Below are 14,731 nucleotides of genomic sequence, written 5' to 3'. Positions count from 1 at the left end.
ACCATACCCTTCAAACAAATTTTGGCAAGAGCAAACATCCCAAATATAACAAATAATCCTGTTTATAATAAATATGACCATTAATCGTGGTGCTAGGGCCACCCAAAAAGCGAAAAATCACACATGCAGTCAACATTTTTTAGGACTTTGGTGACCCACCTCTCACCCAAACAGTAAGGAATGTTGATTCTGCCTGTAGAATTGTGTAGTACAAACTACAATAAACTAACACACACAAAAAATGAAATGTGAAATTCCAATGTGTCAAAAAGGGGTGTGGCACTTGAAATTCAAATGGATGCCACGGGCAGACCGTTTGAGATATTGACCTGAAACTTCAGATTCCCTTGTTTGGTAACATAAGGCATATTTTTTTCAGCAAAATCTGAGAGGTACCATGTACATGGGTGGCTGAGATGGCAGGGAATGACCCAGAGGAAAAAAGATGTGGTTTAATCAAAAGAAATTATTTGTTGGCATTTGGCTTTTCACTTTCACAGCTCCTCTCACACAAAGAGGCAGCACTGATAAGTTCTATTCTATTCATTCAAAAGAAATTCACTCATATAATCTAATTCATGACTAGTCTGGTTTTCACCATACTAAGGTCAATCTTTTAAGATTGAACATTAGTCTGGGGAAGCTGCGCTTTGTTTCTACTGCTCAAGAGGCGGGATCAATGGGCATCGTTCAAATGACTCTGTACGCAATTGGATAGTCCTACAACCAATCAGAGCAACTTTCCGGGTGACGTACTTATCACAACTGCTGCTTTGCGTCGCTTATGTTTCGTCATCGTCACGTCACCGGCCAATAGCGTGCCAGGAGAGAATGGCCGTTTCTGATTGGAGCCAAAGATTCTGGCAATGTAACAGCGAAAGTAAGCCTGAGGGTGTCCAGCCTAATTCATGACTTTATTGAAATCAACAATTTGGTTTGAGGATTTTTGAAGAGAGTTTTTAGAGTGATGACCACGACTGCACGACATTGGAACAAAATGGACATTGCAATATTATTTTCTGCAATTTTATTTCTGGTACTTTCACTCTAAATTTTACTCACTCTAAAGTTAAATTTGTCAATTTGATGCACTCTGAAAGCAAATTTAGGAGTCAAGATCAATACACAATTAAATCAATGTATTAATGAAAGTTATGATGAAAGTATAAATAAATTATGAAAGTATAAAAGTTACACTGAAAGCATTGCTTAACGAGATGGGCTCCATGCTTCAAGACGGGTCTGGTGGGTTGCATCGGCAATTAGGCCCCTCCCACTTTAGACAGACTGTCCCGGTTGAAAGTCTCGGGACCATAGTCTAAAAATACTTCATTACAAGTCAAAATGTTATCAAAGTAAAAGTACAGAAGTATTATCAGCAAAACATGCTGAAAGTAGCAGAAGTACTCATTGTGCAGAAAGGCTCCTTGTATCACTCACACGGTAACGCATCAGCATTTTCATGTTGTAACCATGTGGAGTCAGTTTAGATACGTTGTGTACTACTGGGTAGATTATTGTACTGCATTATATCATATAAAACACAATGTGCTATATGTAATAAGTAACTATAATTGTCATGAATGTAGTGAAGTACCATATCTTCCTCTGAGATGTAGTGGAGTAAATAAAGTATAAAGGAAATACTCAAGTAGTATGTCAAATTGTACTCAAGCACACTACTTGAGTATATGTACTTAGCTGCATTCCCTCACTGTTGTGCTTGTAATGCTCCTGATCTAGAAAGTATAAAGATAGTTTTATTGTGACTGAAGATGATTTGGCCACGTTACTCACTACAGCCACAGCATTGGATGACAGCAGCTCCTCGGGCGACATGGAGGAGAAGTAGGCGATGTTGGTGAGCGTGTACACAAAGGTCACCAATGGTATGGAGATGTAGATGGCACGAGGTAGATTCCTGACCGAGGTCACACACCATGCACAGATGACACAGTCAACCCCCCCACCCAAAAAAAGCAATCAAACATGCAAGAAACAGAAATGTCAAGGATCAAAACACAGTTCACAAAATATAATGTTGAGTAAAACGATGGAAATGCAAATGAGCCATAACAACACCAAATGTCACTCCACAGACATGTAGATGTAAAGGCTAAAGACATATTAAAGGGATAGTTTGACAGTTTCCTGTCTAATCAACACAAAGAACATAATGGGAAAAAAGGCTTTTTTTTGTAAATTGACAAATTGTCATTTCCCACTTCTGTTTTTTACAGATTAAACAAACACAATATGACATGCTTTAGAGATGCTGGTAGGTCGACAGACTGTGTAACTGTTCAACAGAGCCAGGCTAGCTGTTTCCCTCTGATTCCAGTCTTTATGCTATGCTAAGCTAAGCTAACCAACTGTTGGTGCATTTCTGTAAAGCCTATTTGTCTTTTTGTTTTTTAACTTCTTTTTTTACAGACACTGTATCCTCATTTTTCTGAATAAATCCATCCAAAATACAGTTATTTGGGTAAAGTTCATATTTATGTTGTCAGATTTTACTGTGACCTTTAAAACCAGACTTGGTTTATTCTACTGTATACTTTATGACAGAAACATTACTGAGCAGTATCCCACTCTGATTGACCTGCAGCGTATCTAATGGAGAGAGGAATTAGATACGCTATCACTTTAAGACACATTTACACAATCAGGGCCTGTTCTAAGCATGCAGCTTTAATGTGTGTAAAAGTTAAAGGTCCCATATTATACTGTTTTTCATCAAGTCCACACAGCTGTCAGAGGTCCAACAACACTGGATTGGAATGCATTGCCCCTAACCTGTGTTGGTAATAACGGCGATAGAGTATAACGGCGTTACTATTTGCCGTTGTTAAGAATGTAAAGTTGCGTTACTACAATTAGGTTGAATGAAGCGCAAGGCGTCGGCTTTGGCCAGTACCACACATCAGCTGCCTGGAGAGAGCGGGGGGGGGGGGGGGGGGGGGGGGGGCACTTAAAGGCAAGAGTGAACGTTATCCACGTCAGCCTCAAGCAACTCGAATCTTATGAAGCACCTCACATCAACACATGCTAACACGACACTTGTTGCTGCTGCTGCTGCTAACCCAAACCCAAGCCCAAATGCAGCTAGCGTGAGCTTTATATTTTATATTTTCAATATTTAATATTGTTACTTATATATTTAAGAGTAGGATAGTGTTCTGTTTATTTGTTTGTTTCTTTTTACCCAAGTTCACATTTGTGTGTCTTAAATTTGCATGTGAATTTTATGAGCTCTGCTGAGAACAGGCTGTTTCTGTGTCTGCGCCTTTAAATGATAATGAGCTCCGTCTGTCATCGCCTACTTGGAGAGAGACGGAGAGGATGCTGCTTACGCTAAAGGTAGCATGTACCAATGTTTACGTGGATGTATCGCTATGGCTCGCCAATGTGGCTCAGGTGAAGTTGCTAGTCCCATATGGTTGGGACAGATCCTTTTACGAGGGTCAGTGTCAAGGCAAAGGCAGCTTTGTACAGACCCTCCTTACTGAAGCAGTCCGATGTGAAGTGGTTAGCACACACAAACAAGCTAACATGGACCGTAGCCGGCACATAGTCATTAAAAACATGATATCTCCTATCATCAGAGGAGTTCGGCCTATCAGGACACACCGAACTTCACCTCGGTGATGAACGCCCCCTCTTGGATATCTCCTATCATCAGAGGAGTTCGGTCTATGCAATTAAATATGTAGCTCATTATATTAAGATTTATGTCCATACTAACGTTTTTCTCTGTAAGGTTAAGGTAAATCTTATTAGTTCACTAGTACTATGTGGTATGTATAAAAGTACTTGTATAGACTTTGGATTAGACTAGTGAGTACCTAATATTCAAACTGTAATTCTGGATATAATGGCAATGATTCTAACAAAAATACGTACAGGTCAGGCTGTCGGTGCAGACAGGTATGGTGCGTCTTTCAGTGGCTGCAGCAGCGCAATGTGTGGGGAGGTTAAAAACAGGTCAATGACGGCAATCGGTAAACTTGTTGATGCTTTGATGAATTCGGATGATGCTTAAATAACAATGATTATTGCAAAATAAAAAAATATGAGTGGGTTAGCATTTATACATTCCAATTAAAAGAATTAATAATATATCTATGTTACATTAAACTGGAATAGGCCTTTATCTGCTGTTCAGCAAGTAATGCAAGTACCAGTAACAATATTGATGCTTTTGATATTTTGCTTAAATCAAGTGAAGTCAACTCATCTTTGTTTATATAGTGCTTTACACATAATGCAGTAGATCGTGTGTGACAGAGAGAGAGAGAGAGAGAGAGAGAGAGAGAGAGAGAGAGAGAGAGAGAGAGAGAGAGAGAGATGCTTATGTAATTAAATATATATCCGCCTACAAATAAAAATAAATAAACATTTATCTTTTCTTGATAAAGAAAAAGATACCACGCTGATACAATTGCTATTGGCCGTCTTGCCATGTTGCTTTGAATGTGATTGGTTGATGTGGCTGTCATAACAAAAACTTCCCAATGACAACTGTGCGCGCCTTCTTTTTGAAAATACGTCAGTTTGAATGGGTACGCGCTGGCAATCGTGCACTAGTGGACTACCTGACCACTAACGTATTACCTGGATTATTACCTGGACTATTTTACATCTGCTCGCCATGTTTTCATTTGGAGCGAATATGAGTTGTGGGATTTCAACGGAGAACAACAAAGTGGAGTATGGACACAGTTGAAGAGTCAGACGGATCTGTTTGGTCAGCTATTACTTGGACTTCACTACATAACTGCTGTATCAGGTAAGAATACATTTCCCTTCCCTTTGTAAAATCATAACCTAACGCAGTGTTTGTGTTCATTCCCTTAATTTACAGTGATGGTCTTGTCAAACTGTTAGCTAACCGTTAACTAATGTTATCGTATAGTCGTAGGTGATTAACGTTATTTTAGCAAATAACGTCAACCTGAACACCGAAGTAAACATTCATACTGGGAGCGCTAGCTCCAGCAGCTAGGCAGCTACCTCTCCTAGCATGAATGTTTACTCCAGTGTTACTGTTGACTTCAGTGCTGACGTTTCCAGTAGAAGTGAATGTCGCTGCTTCCTGCTGGCTCCCGTTCACGTCATCACTTCTTGTCCGCGTATTTTTTGGGAAAAAAATACGGATATCCATACAGAACACCACAGCTAACTAGCGACTAGAGCAACTGCGACCATGAACGTCAACATCTCATGAGTCTGACTCAATGACCCGCCTCCCCAACCCCTGTAATTGGCCAGCACGTTTGTTCGTTGATTGGATTGGTTGAATTGTATCGACAAACCGAGATAGGAATAATAGAGCGTTGGCCACTCCGAGGTAAAAAACAAAACCCAAATAAAATAAACAGTTTCCAGCCCAGGGCAGGCACGGCCATATATATGGGCAAAAACAAAATTGACTCTGGATCAACTAATAATAATAGAAAAATAAATAAAATCCATTTTATAGTAAGGACTTGTCAGTGGATCTTACTTTGTCCTTTCTCCCTTCCCCCTCCCCCAGGTGCACCAAAGATCCATCTGATGCAATTTGGAGGAGGATTCTTCTTGATCTGCTACATTGCACTGTCACCTCTGGTACATATTAATTGACCTTTTGTGGTATGTTTTGATTTTATTTGATAATACACTGTACATTTAAGGTTAAATTAAGAGGGCTGAATAGGCTAAATTAAGAATGTAATGCATGTGCACAAATACTACAAATATTATTGGAACTACAGAGCCCCCAGGGACAGGAGAACATTGCGGAAAACAATATAAAACTGACTTGGAAAATACAAGCTAAAAAACAACTGACAACAACCCCCTCAGCCCAGCAGCTCTCCACCTGTTTCAAAAGTGAAACGCCATCACCTCGTCATGATAGTACAGCTATCAGACAAGATAGACACATGGAGAAATAGAATTTTTAGTATTTCAGTTCTTCCTTGGGGGTCTCTGAAGAACTGTTTGTGAATAATTGGTTGATATTGTAAATTTACAACTCAATACATTAAATAAAGGGGGTTTAGAATCAATATTGGTGTGTATTTTATTTATAATTAAGTTTTGCGACCTACTTTAATTGAAACAGTGAAAACCTTTAGATGTATCGATTTTGAATTTCCTAAGTATGTTTTGAGTTGAGGATATTTCACAATAATCTTTTACATGATATTTTGTCAGTACAGTAGTTAAAATATTCAATGTATTACATTAAAACTGTAATATTACAAAAACTGAATCATTAAATATTTAGCATGTAACACACTTATTGAAGGTGTTTGATTGTAAAAAAAATATAGGAAAAATATGTAGAATAGTGGTATCTTTATGCAGAACCATGCAGAATGAAAATGTTACTTAATCTGAATTAGATGTATTATTATAGATATTTTACTTTAATTTTAGGGTTTTTGTTTGGCAGCTGCCAGTCATTTGACTGTTTTTAAGGTGTTTTTAACTGTTATTAAAGGTGTTTGATTGTAATAATTTAGGAAAAATCTGTAGAATAATGGTATTTTTCTGCAGAACTTTTAGCATTGTCACTTTATTAAAGGTGTTTGATCATTAAAAAAAAAAAAAAATAGGAAAATCTGTAAAATAAAAGTATTTTCCTGCAGAACTTATAGCATTTTCACTTTATTAAAGGTGTTTGATTATAAAAATTGAGGAAAAATCTGTAAAATAACGGTATTTTCCTGCAGAACATTTAATGAAATTTTCTGTAATAGTAATGTTTTTGAACTTTATTTGAATTAGGATATTTTACTTTAATTTTACGGTTTTTGGTTGGCAGCCGTAGCTGCCAGTCATTGACCGTTTTTTTACATTTTTTTTTCTTACAGTGTACAGTACTGTCTTTAAATCCTAGTGACGTCCCTGGATGGACGGATATGAGAGTTGTAGAGAAGTGAAATGAAGAAGTTTTCTACAATGTCAAACTATTCCTTTAATATTTGATTTAGACCAAAAGTCCAACATGTCGCCAAAAATCTGAGCGAAGAGAGCAAAGAAACAAGCTGAACATTTGCAGTGTTACATTTTCTAAAGATGTTGAGATGCATAAATAGTCACCGTCTGGGTTCAACAACTTCCTCCGTGACATAGTTGAGGAAGTTCCAGCCGCTGAAAGCGAAGGATGCCTGCAGGAAGGCCAGAGCGATCTGACCCACTGTCGGCGTCCTGTCCAGGGCGAAGGCCACCTGAGGAGTCAGCGCCTCATAGTTCCCTGGAAGATAAATCAGACGTTTGAGTGGTTGCTTTTTACGTCGGGAGCGATAAAGCATTAGGGGTCACAGGCTGCGGACGCTACCGTTGCAGATCTGCACCAGGCCGACCACAATGATGAGGCCCAAAGCCATCAGCTTCCCCACCGTGAAGACGTCCTGGATCCTGGTGGCCATACGAACGCTGGAGCAGTTCACCCATGTCAGCAGCACTGAGCGGAAAACACACGGTTTCAGGATCACCGTCGGACTAGGAGGACACATTCAGTTGTTAAAGTCATCTTACCAACTGATTGCATTGGTAGCATGGAAGCGTGATAGCAAGGCTATGGTAGTGACCTGTCACAAGGTAGCCCCACCCTAAAGTGTACACTGCTTTATGATCAGGGCTCAACGCTAAGATTTTTTTCCACTTGCCCGGTCGGGCCAGTGGGTCTGAATTCTACTTGCCCGAAGTCAATTTTCACTGGCCCCAAATATAAATAGTTTTTTTTATTAGTGGTTATCAAATAACGACAAATATTCAGGTAAATTGTTATATTTGATCTTTATTTACAATGTATGAATAATTCTGACATTGTTGGAACATTGGTATTTTTTTTTTTTGCGGTTTTATCCCATATTTTAATCTTGGCCACTCAAACTTTGGCACAAAAATAAATAATCCCCTCACACCCGACGTGCTCTCTGACCTGCTGACAGCCATCGTCCTACAACACGTTCTGCATTGTAGTTGGCGGTAGCGGAGCTATGTAGCGGAATAGCGGGAGTTTCGCGATCTCAATTTTGATTCTCCGAAAATCTCTGCGACGGTAACCCCTCCGGACCGAGACTTCAGTGAACTTTAGCCTCCGTCGGATTTTGAGTGACAGGGAGACTCCAGGGAAACCCCTTGAAAATGCACACACGTCATCATCATGATGTGTACCGGGACGTCTCTTTGCGCTGCTTTCTGTGTGAATTACACAGCGGTTCGTCTTTACTCCAGCGGTGCTTCGCTCCGTGTGAACGAACAACGGCGGAGAATTAGCGAACGACCGCTGCGGTGTTAATGTGGTGTTATTTACAGCTCATAGTGCTGATGTGGACCGGAAGTTGTGTCGCGATTCTGCCTTCTCGTGGCGCGAGACAGGTTCGTGGATCTGAGTGTCGCGATTTCAGCTTCAATACGTATATCGTTACAGCCCTAATTACAAGCATTATCCGACGAGGGCAAGGGGAGGGGGCAACATCATAACTTTATCGATGATGATTGTTTTTTTTGTTTTTTTTTTGCTTCGAGTCCTCCACTTGCCCAAACGGGCAAGTGGGTTGTCATAGTCAACAATAAGGATTGCCCGACATCCCGTGGCGTTTTACTTGCCCCGGGATGTCGGGCAATCCTTATTGTTGAGCACTGATGGTCTATTTGACTCTCAATGAATAATTTACTAAATTAACATCACAAAGTATTCAAGAAGTCTTGAAACTAGTGATTGAGACCATAAACTCATGTTTACAATGACTTCCATACAATCAGTCTTCATTTTGAAGATAGTTGCCCCCTGATGGTCAGTATAGAGAATGCAGGTTTAAGGCACTTCAGCGTTGGCTTTGCCGCCTGATTCGACATGATAATCATTTAAAGTTGAAATGATGCATGTAATGAAACATACATGAGGCATATTTTACATAGAGGTTCGCCAAAAACGTGTCTTGTGATGTCACAATAACATTTGACCACCAAATTCTAATCAGTTCAACCTTTAGTTCAACATTTGAAGAAATGTGTTCAAAGCATTGCTGAGATAACACATTCACGAGGATGGGGAGGACATGAGGTCACAGTGACCTTGACCTCCGAAATTGAATCACCGCATCCTTAACGCCGGGTTCGTACTATAACTTTTTGAAATTCAGCGTACTCTTGCAAGTTTCTCAATATTACCAACCCTACCTTCAATCAATGATCAATGAAATTGTTTAAAATAAATTTAATTTTAATTTATTAATCTTTTCAATCTTTTCATAATTTATTGGGATTAATAAATTAAAATGATTAATCTTTTCAATGATGGTAAATGAATAGAATACATAAGACAGATATATTTTGAAAATGTAACAAATAATAAGAAAACAAGTATGATCAATACAATGAACAGTAAACATGTACAGCAAGTTAAGATATATGAGCTCCTATCTCTTTCTATAATGTAAGTACCGGTAACTTAAATAATGAACTCAATCTGATATAGCCTACACATAAATAATAATCTTACAGCTTTTCAAAAGCAGTTTTTTTTGTATATGCATGAGTTTTGATGGCATATTTGCATCGCAGCCACTACAGTGGACGCTATTGCATCATCTCACACACTTCCACCCAGTGGCAAGACATTGCAAGTGAAAAACCCCGGAGTCAAACCAAGATGGCCGACAGACAGCCAGAAACAAGTTGCTAATTTTCTTTTTCAAAACGTCTATGAAAAGAGACCCTTGCAGGTAAGAAACACATGGTGACATTAAGGAACTACTAAGGAGTCATGCAATTGCTACATTTTCCAAGTATTGATTTTATGTTGGAAGGAAATTGTGATTAATCACATGTCCACTAAAGTGTACATCATGCATCATGAGCTATATTTCAACTACAATTCATAGGCTGCATAGTCTAATATTACTGCTGTTCTTTTTTGGCTGTAAATCAACTTGTTTATGTTTTTAGAATGTGATTTGAAGTTTTTTTTTAATGACTTTGAAGGCGCTGTGTGCTGCGAAATTACCTGAAAGCCTACCTGAGACATTTAGGGGGAGCTCTAAATCACTGTTCATTAACGCTCTGACAGCGTCTGACGCTCACGTTTTGAAATAAACCTACTGTTTTAAACTCGCACCAAAAGCGTTACGACGCAGACATAAAAGCCGTTCAAAACCGACGGGGAGAATCGGAGCCTCCGCCTCCTCGCCGCCGCCCCTCAACTGTTGATCCTCGGTGTGCGGGGTCGGCTGCACTCTGACCGACCGGGAGCCGCTCTGTGAGTCGGTGTCCAGCTCATGGAGCCTGCTAGCAACAGCGATTTATTAACACAGTGTAGAGTTACACGGACCGGCTTTCACACTTTTCCAAGAGCGTATTCCCATCTCGCGATCGCGAATGTAGAGTCAATTGATTTGGGGTTTAAAATGCATTGTAACGCGCGTAACTGAGATTTGTACCGAGTAAAATATTAATGTTTTTTTTTTTGTAATGCCTTACATTACCGCGTTACAGCAAAACGTAATGCATTACAGTAATGCATTACTTTTGTAACGCGTTACTCCCAACACTGCTGAGGATGCATCACCTAACAGAGCTCAATGGAAAAGGACAGGCATTGACGTGGCTTATAAAACAGTATGTAGAGGAGGTTTCCTTGCAGTACAGCTAGCCATGAAAACATTCAGTGTAAGTCAATGCTGGACAGTGCACCTTAATATGGCTGACAGTCGATGAATCGTGAGCGAGAGACTTGGGAATCTATACAGGAGAGTGAATTCCTCTATGCATGCATAAATTCAATTATTTTATAGTTCACATGAACATTTCACATTTCAACACACTATATTATATAATTTTATTCATTTGTTTTTTAAATATGTTTCTACAAAATTGCATGCTGTCCACCTGAGTGTACATGTAATTATTATATCTTTATTAAAGGGATAGTTTGGAATTTTGGACATAAGACCTATTTTCCAAGTCAGCCGGTGTGTTCGAGACGTCTGGAGACGTTTTCAAGACATTTAATTCAGTTCTTCTAGTTGCCGAGTTCACTTATGCTATGGCTAGCGCAAGTCAATCGTTCTAGTTTTAGCATGGCATTAAAAACACTCATACTGACTCCACAGTGCACCCGAGGCAATGTTTGAAATAAAACCAACCTTGGATTTATGTCTCAGCAGCAGCAGCAGCGTGTCATACTTCCTAGTAGGCTATGGCAGCGGCGGAGTGATATCACCTAGCACTTATAAGTCACCGGTTCTATAGTTTGTTTACCTGCTGTCATTGCTACAGCAGAGTAGCCTGCAGTGCTAGTTTCTTCAATCTCACAGAAATGGACACTTTTGGAGAATATACTGAAACTTTTGAAGACACTGATGAGGAGTTTTTTTCCACCCAAACCCAACCGTACCTGTACGAGCCTGAATATACAGAGGAAGAATTGCACGAGAGGGATGCTCAAAGGGCAGAACGTGAACGAGCGTCTGTGGAGAACCGGGACCGAACAAACGGAGACTGGTGGTGCCAGGAGGGAATCCCCCGCAACGCGTCCGAGGGTTTACGGTTCTCCGGACGGAGCAGAGGTTCGGGTTCGCGGTGCGTAATTGTGGGTTCGCGTGGCCGTGGGCTGGCCGGTGTTTGTGTGAGGTCCAAGGGCTTTTCAGACATCCTTGCAGGGCCGGACTGGGAGACTTTTTCAGGCCAGGAGTCAGTCATGTAACCAGGCCACCCTGGCCTTGCCCACATGCGCACGTTCACACCCACACCTACATGCATTGGCACGCATGTACACGCACATGCACGCACGCACGAACACACACACACACACACACACACACTGCATTCCAAATAGAAGTTCAAATATGGGACCTATGTACAAACTAAGTTAGGAATATACAGTAACTTTTGTGTTTGGGGCCGGGCTGGTAAAATACAGTAACACAACAATCCTCAGCAAAATCCACTAACACACTTACTAGAAGAGAATAAAGGTTTAACGCAGTGCCAAGGTTACTTAAACATCATATCATGTGGAATGTCAACAGCCTCTTTGGCATAATTTTTATGTGTAGCCTACAATATAACCTAATAAACAAAGACAACAAAGTCCAAATCAAACAATTAATCAGCTATGAGGGGACAGCCTTTGAATACATGTTCACAGAACATGCACACACTGATAGACGCAATGTATAATACAGTCCGAGAGTATAGTTCCTAATAAGCAATCACATAATATTGACTCATATTCTAATATAGGGCTGGGATACATAACAGCAAGTCAGCAACAGACAGCAAAATTCAACACTAGTGCTTAATAGAATGGCAGCTATTACCATATTACAAATGAGAGCCATTTATGTCAAATGGCAGTGCCTGTTGGTGTTATGTCTGCAACTTGCATGTTGTTGCTCTAGAAATGATTCTGTACCTTCCGCCAACTGCTCTGCACTGGCTTCTCCTGAAGTACCAGCAGGACTTGTGTCATCACTATCACCACCTTTGAATAGCAAACATATGCTTACAGTGTTTTTCCATACACTATAGTTCATACAGTAAGATAGTGTAGCCTATGTCTCACTTAATGTGCCCTTGTATTCATAGACATAATAATGGAATGATAACAGTAAATAAAAAAGTGGCTTGTTTAATTTCATGACCAGGACCTATAGGCTACTGTGTAAAAGTGTACAGCCTCAAGGACCCAGGTCCCTGGACCTCAAGAACCAGTGTTTTTTTGTTGTTGTTGTTGTTGTTTTTTACACAACTTACTTGCAGAGGTATCTTGGCTGGGGGGGGGGCTGAATACATTTGTCAGTTTACGGCATTTGGCCGCATCCTCCTCCAGCGCCTTTCTTTTTTTCTCTCTCTCCCTCTCGGCACCGCCTTTTCTTTTTTTTTTACCCGGTGGGTTGGGGTCCATGGTTTACAGTACTAGTCGAAGCCTCGACTCTCCCTCTCTGCTCGGCGCTCGCTACACACACACCGCGACTGCAGCATCAGTGTCACACACACCCCTTCCTCCGCATGCTGTCTGTGTGGTTGATACGGACTGTTGGGGCGGGTGTTAATCAAAACAAACCAATCGCCTTGTCCTCCTCACATGCTACTGGCCTGAGTGGCCTCTGATTGGCCAGGCCTGCATCTCTGACTTTAAGCCCTGATTATGCTTCCGCGTAGTGATAACGCAACGGCAACGCAACGGCAACGCAACGGCCACGCAGTTGCTTGGAGACCGTGATGGTTCTGCGTTGGGTTTACGTGTCGAAATGCAATTCAATGCCACACCGGTAAAGGCCGCTATGTTTTTTGTAAAGACTGACCGACCGACCGAGACTCTTGGCGTATATCGTCGTTAGCCTCGTTATAGCGTATTTGTTTACTTTCCGGCTTTAAACGTCCACAATTTTTCAGAACTTGGTGTTTTATTTCTTTGTGCAAAAGCGAGAAGGTGCAAACAATAAAACGAGGTGAAAACAATAAAAGTAGCCTTTTAAAAGTTTAAATGGCGGTGTTTATGAGTGGAAACCGGATAGCGGTCTCCAGCGGATGTAGTTAGCGGACGAATCACAGCCAATGCCGCTGCGTTGGCGTTGCGTTGGTGTTGCGTCGCCTCGACGCGCGTCTAGGATTTTTGGGAGGCACACGTCAGGCCCTTGCGTTGGACGTAAGGGGGGCCCGCAAGGACGTAAGGGGTCCGCAAGCCCCCTTGCGTTGTGTCGACACGGAAGCATAACTCAGCCGCTTCCCAGTATTGCACGCTTGGTGGGCTGCCACGAGAGGATGATTGACAGGCGCTCTCCTTTAAACAACCAATTTTTGCGAGCGTTCCCGAGGCGGCGAGTCGAGCCCGGCGCCTCTGATTAGCATAAAGTAGATTTGACTTCAACTTTAGGCAAATGAGGAGCGGCCAACTCGCGCGCCGTCTCTCGACATTCGCCGCAACGCTACCAGAATGCATTGCACGGCTTTTCACATAGACAATGAATGGGACGCGGGGAAACACCGCTGCCTGTGGACACGCACCTTTATGGCTCGCGAACGCTCGCAAAAATTTGTTGTTTAAAGGAGAGCGCCTGTCAATCATCCTCTAGTGGCAGCCCACCAAGCGTGCAATACTGGGAAGATCGCCCCTGTGGACACGTACCTTTAGAAAAAAAAAAGTCAGATAGCCGCGGCGCCGGCTGACCGGCAGACTTAAAAAAAAAAAAAAAATCAAAAAAAAGAGAGAGAGAGACCGGCGCTTCGGGAAACCTCCCGGTTCTCCCGATGGCCAGTCCGGGCCTGCATCCTTGGGAGCATAAGTGCCGACAAATCGGCGGTGTTCAGGTGTGTATTTACCTGCTGGATTCCGAGCAGCGCATCTTAGAGTTTTGTGTCCGACAGAGCAAAGTAAAATTCCGCTGCTGCTGAGAAACTAGTCCCTCAAAAAATGGATGATTCATGCGATGCGAGGTTAGTTTTGTTTCAAATATTATTCTATCAACACAGATATGTACATCGACAGTCTAGTGTTTTAATTGATTTGCCTCGGGTGCACTGTGGAGTGGGCAAGACAAGTTTTGACTTGCGCTAGCCATAGCAGAAGCGAACTCGGCAACTAGAAGAACTGAAGGAAATTTCTTGAAAACGTCTCCAGACGTCTCGAACACATCGGCTGACTTGGAAAATAGGTCTTATGTCCAAAATTCCGAACTATCCCTTTAAATATGGGTTGAAAAAATAAAGTTCCAACCTTGTTTTTCAT

At 41.3% G+C, this 14,731-nt stretch overlaps 1 protein-coding gene across 1 annotated transcript in view; it reads right to left on the bottom strand.

Annotated features, from left to right (window-relative positions):
- The window catches only part of slc7a10b (solute carrier family 7 member 10b), a 66,644-nt gene that overhangs the window by 38,901 nt on the left and 13,012 nt on the right, over positions 1-14,731 (bottom strand). Inside the window, exons 4-6 of the mRNA XM_084018404.1 lie at positions 7,331-7,456; positions 7,093-7,246; positions 1,798-1,921 (exon numbers count right to left, since the gene is read on the bottom strand). Coding sequence (XP_083874530.1) covers positions 1,798-1,921; positions 7,093-7,246; positions 7,331-7,456 — 404 coding nt within the window. The remainder of the gene's footprint in view (positions 1-1,797; positions 1,922-7,092; positions 7,247-7,330; positions 7,457-14,731) is intronic.

This window comes from Eutrigla gurnardus (genome assembly GCF_963514095.1).
Source record: "Eutrigla gurnardus genome assembly, chromosome: 9".
NCBI classification, from domain to species: domain Eukaryota; kingdom Metazoa; phylum Chordata; class Actinopteri; order Perciformes; family Triglidae; genus Eutrigla; species Eutrigla gurnardus.
This window is presented reverse-complemented; position numbering and strand designations above follow the sequence as displayed.